The sequence below is a fragment of the Amphiura filiformis genome, chromosome 5 (genome assembly GCF_039555335.1).
Source record: "Amphiura filiformis chromosome 5, Afil_fr2py, whole genome shotgun sequence".
In the NCBI taxonomy this organism is placed as follows: domain Eukaryota; kingdom Metazoa; phylum Echinodermata; class Ophiuroidea; order Amphilepidida; family Amphiuridae; genus Amphiura; species Amphiura filiformis.
Genome location: NC_092632.1, coordinates 11,351,259 through 11,355,733, shown reverse-complemented (window position 1 = coordinate 11,355,733; position 4,475 = coordinate 11,351,259). Strand labels below are relative to the sequence as shown.

The 4,475-nt window shown below is 40.1% G+C and overlaps 1 protein-coding gene across 1 annotated transcript; it reads right to left on the bottom strand.

Moving 5' to 3' along the window:
• Positions 1-1,951: 1,951 nt before the first annotated feature.
• Positions 1,952-3,858, bottom strand: LOC140152003 (uncharacterized). Its single transcript, XM_072174305.1, has 2 exons — positions 3,139-3,858; positions 1,952-3,046 (listed from the first exon to the last, which is right to left on the bottom strand). Exons 1-2 carry the CDS (start codon positions 3,856-3,858, stop codon positions 1,952-1,954), a joined length of 1,815 nt encoding a protein of 604 aa, XP_072030406.1.
• Positions 3,859-4,475: the final 617 nt, after the last annotated feature.

Genomic DNA, 4,475 nt, shown 5'->3' with positions numbered 1-4,475 from the left:
GGGGGGGCTTTGGGGCGCCAGCCCCTGGGGTAAAAAGCAGGGGCGGCTAAAACGAAGGGCGGCGGAAGAAGAAGGGGCGGCAAAAAGAATTAGTAAAGAAAAAGGGCGGAAAAAATTAGAAAAAGTATTAAAAATTGTGGAAAAATTGTACTATACATCAAAATGTGTTCTATTTAGGGCGCTAGCGCCTATAAAAGCAGAACAGTCGCGCAGGGAGCGCATACATTTACAATTTTAAGGCAAACATATAATGATAATTAAGTCAGAAACCCACATACAATCGTCAACATTGGGGTAATTGGACGATGTATGGACCATTCCCCCTTATCAAATTATCCAAAATAATGCCACATGAAAGCAAATGACTATAGACTACAACGGTTAGTGTCCATATCACTTAGCATACTTATCTTAAGTGTAAGAATGAAAATCGCTGAATTTTACAATAGAGACCTATGGTGGACTTCACAAGCCTCTCCCTCGATTTTTAATGGTCCACCTAACCCCGGTTAAAATTGTTAGGACTACAATGAGGGTAAAGGAAGGGTCTTAGAGAGATTTTGTCATTTGTGTGCAAATACGAGCATTGCTGATGAACAAAGAAACAACAACTAAAAAACATTGTGGGTGTTGTTCCCCTAGGACGAGGGTTAAATAACTTTTATTTCCAAGCTAGCTTGTGTTCTCAAAATGTTCTGAAAAAAAAAAGGTTTGAATGTCTTGTTCTTAAGTGGTTTCTCACTTCTAACACATTATTTTACGGACCAATGGTCGTCATGGAATCACATGTCTAACCAAATGCTATCAAATTCATAGAACTGATGAAGGGTGAAATTAAAAATGGGAATGCTTTATGATTAGTAACAGTTTAATGAGAAGAACGATGTGTATATTGCGATGGGCTGGAAAGAGATGCACTTGGTCCTTGAAAAACAGAACGTACAGTTGTGTTGGTTTCAAATTAATATAGTTGTAGTATCTATCTAATTTATACAAAATTAAACAAAAATCAAACCATAAAATCCCAGCATTTATATTTCACTAGTATGAAGATCATGGATCATGGTTGTTATGTGTGTTTTAGAAGTACTGTTGATTATTTTTTTTAAATCTCATGCTCATTTTGTAGTTTGCAAAAATTACAATAATCAATAAATAAATAAATAATAATTTAAATAAATAAATAAATAAATAAATAAATAAATAAATAAATAAATAAATAAATAAATAAATAAATAAATAAATAAATAAATAAATAAATAAATAAATAAATAAATAAATAAATAAATAAATAAATAAATAAATAAATAATGATATTAAATGTTATCATGTCGTACATGTTTTGATTCTTAATATGATCATTTTGGTAGTAAAATTAAAAGAACGAACCTGAAAAAATAACTTTGATCAGAAGTTGGGCCCCAAATCTCAGGTAAATACAACAACAGAGGGCGTTATACAACAAGAAGAAAGAAAGAAGGTAATTTAGATATTGCAGTCTCAACAAGATGGAGTAGTTCTTCAGCGTCACTGAGACTGTCGGCCAATAGTGCTATGTCGTCAGCGAAGTCGAGATCTGTAATTGTTTGCGGGCCTATCCTCCGACTTTTCCTTCTTTTCAGTGTGAGCCCTAGACGATCTTCATTCCCATGTAGTGCTTTCCTGAGAGCATAGTCGAGGACTGTTACAAATAGAAATGGTACAAGTGGTTCCCCCTGCAATACTCCAGCCTGAATTATGAAGTCGTTGGTGATTCCATCTGGTGTGGTAACATGGGCAACAGTGTTCAACAGGTGTTTCCAATAGCCGCCACAAGTTTCTCTGGTACTCCATAATGCTCTTAGAATGTCTAGCATTTTCCTTCGATGGATGGTGTCAAATGCCTTTTTAAAATCGATGAAGACCAGTGCTGCTTGCAGATTGTTGCTGTTTATCTCTTCAATAATTCTTCTCAAGGCCAGTATTTGTGACACTGTTGACCATTTTGGTTCATTCGTAGTACAGGATCCAGGAATGGACGAATTCTGTTGAGTAGTAGTCTGTTGTAGGTCTTTGCCACTATGGATGATAAACAGATGACTCTGTAATTCCTTCCCTCTCTGAGATTACCGCTTTTTGGAATTGGGATGAGATTGAGAATTGACCACTGCTCAGGTTTCCTACCATGCAGTAATGCCTCATTACAGAAATAGAGTATGATGTCATCAAGGTTGCATCTCTTTAAAACTTCTGGTGTGATTTCATCATCACCTGCACTTTTTCCTTCATTGATGACCTTCGTTGCTGCCTCGTACTCTTCCTGATCGAAAGCATCTGTTCGCATGTCAAATTCCCGATGCACCTGCTCTATCGGCTCATCCTCATTGGTGATGACTGGTGGATTCCCAAGTAGCTGCTGGAAATGGGAAAACCAAGAATGCAGCCTCTCACTCTCTGTGTCCCCTTTGATCTGACCTTTTTTGGCAGTTCTCCTTCCACTGATCTCATTTATCAGATCCCATGAAGCTTTGTGCTGGCAGTTTTGATCTGCTTTCTCTACCTGGCTAATCTTTTGCTCCAGGATTCCTTGATTAATTTTGTCATATGCCTCTTTTAGGAGATTCTTCCTTGCTTGTAGTTCGGATCTTGATACACTAGTGCATTCGTGGGTATCCTTCACATATGCTTCATGCACTTCATTCCGGGCACTCTCTGTTCTGGAATCAGTCCAGATTGTCCCCTTATGGCGTTTGGGGGCCTTTGGTATCAGTTCTTCCGTAACCTCTCTGTTTGCCGGTATGAAACATTGATATGTGGATGTAGCATCTTCATCGCCCTCACTTTCATGTTGCAGAGCACTGAATATATTCCGTACTTTAACAGCATACAGTTCTTGTAGTTGTGTGTCTTGTGCCAAAACCTTCCAGTTGTACCTGATCTTCCTTGGTGGTGTCTTGCCATTTGATCTCAAGCTGAGACGCACTTTTGCTGTAATAACACGGTGATCCGATCCAACGCTTGCGAAGGAGTTGTAGGTGCAACAGTTCAGAATGCTATTCCTCACTTCCTGCGTACAAGGATGTAGTCAAGTTGTGCCTTAAAACTAGATGGTAATGTACATGTCCATAATCTGGATTTTTTTTTATTGCATAAGCTCACATTTGCTATTTCCAGTTCATTCTCTATTGCCAGAGTGTGCAGTAATTCTCCATTTCTGTTGGTGGAATCGTGGTAGGGGACTTTGTAGTGCTCTTTGCCAACTCTTGCATTGAAGTCACCCATTACCATAAGGAAGTTGTGAGCTGGAACTTGTTTGATGGACTTGTCCAGTAGCATATAGTGTTCTTCTGACTCTTTCTCATCAGACACATTAGTTGGGCAATATGTGACAATGATGGTGGTTTTGGGACTTCCTCCAAAGGTAGCACATATTATCCTTGGTGTTATGCATATGCAGGAGAGAATGGTCTTCTTTGCCTTGGCACTCATTAGAATTCCAACACCTCCAACCGCCATGCCTGCTCTATTCCTCCATGCTGATGATGATACTAGTTGATATCCATCAAAGAGGTCATGATATCTGATTGGTTCATCAGGGTGAACTATTTTGTGCTCCTGTAATCCAATGATGAAACGCTTAGCTAAGCCACATAGTTCCTCTTGAAGGTATATACTTCTTAGTGTTCTTGTATTTAAGGTTGATACAAACATTGATTGCTTACATTTTAGTAGATTTTCTTTCCTTGTTCCTCCTCTCTCCGTGCACACCCGTCCGTGAGGCTTTAAGGTGATCACATCATTAATATTAGTAGCTAATACAGATTCAGAACTTGGATTTAAGGTAGGGGCTTTAACCCTAGTGCGCTTAGCTGTAGCCATCGTTTAAAGTCTTTCAATTGCTGAATACTGTTGATGGTCGCAGCTCCTATCAACAGCTGTCCAGTGGCCGTTGAGAATGTGTAGTGCACTGAATTCTTCATCCGCCCTTTGCTCTTGTCACTAATGTCTCCAACCACAGCTCCAAGTATATAGCTCAGGTCTCAGGACTCCCTGATTTTGATCACTGGCTGCTGGTTGAACTCATCTCAGGCAACCTTTTGCCGTTTTGAGCCTGAATCTCTACTCCGCCTAAGATAGTGATCTATCTTAACTATTTGCCCATAGCTGGGGCAAGCGTTGGTGAGCACCAGAGCGTATCCACACGCCGGTGGGTCATGCATACTGCACCTCTAGGGCCGCTTGCTGCTCCGAGATCCCCTACATATCTGCCTGGAATCGCAAGATATCCAGTTACCGGTAGTGACCAACGGGGAGGTTATGTAGGAGTCTTGAATAAGGAGAGGCTGTGTACTGGCAGGAGAAGACTTACGCACACTGCTTCTCTTTTCACCTTTCGGCTAGCCAGTGGCAAGTTCGGTTGCTCAGCAGAATAGGAGTGTTTCAAGCAAGCAGACTAGAAGTGAAGCTAGGAGAATGATAGGAGAGTAGGAAGGATA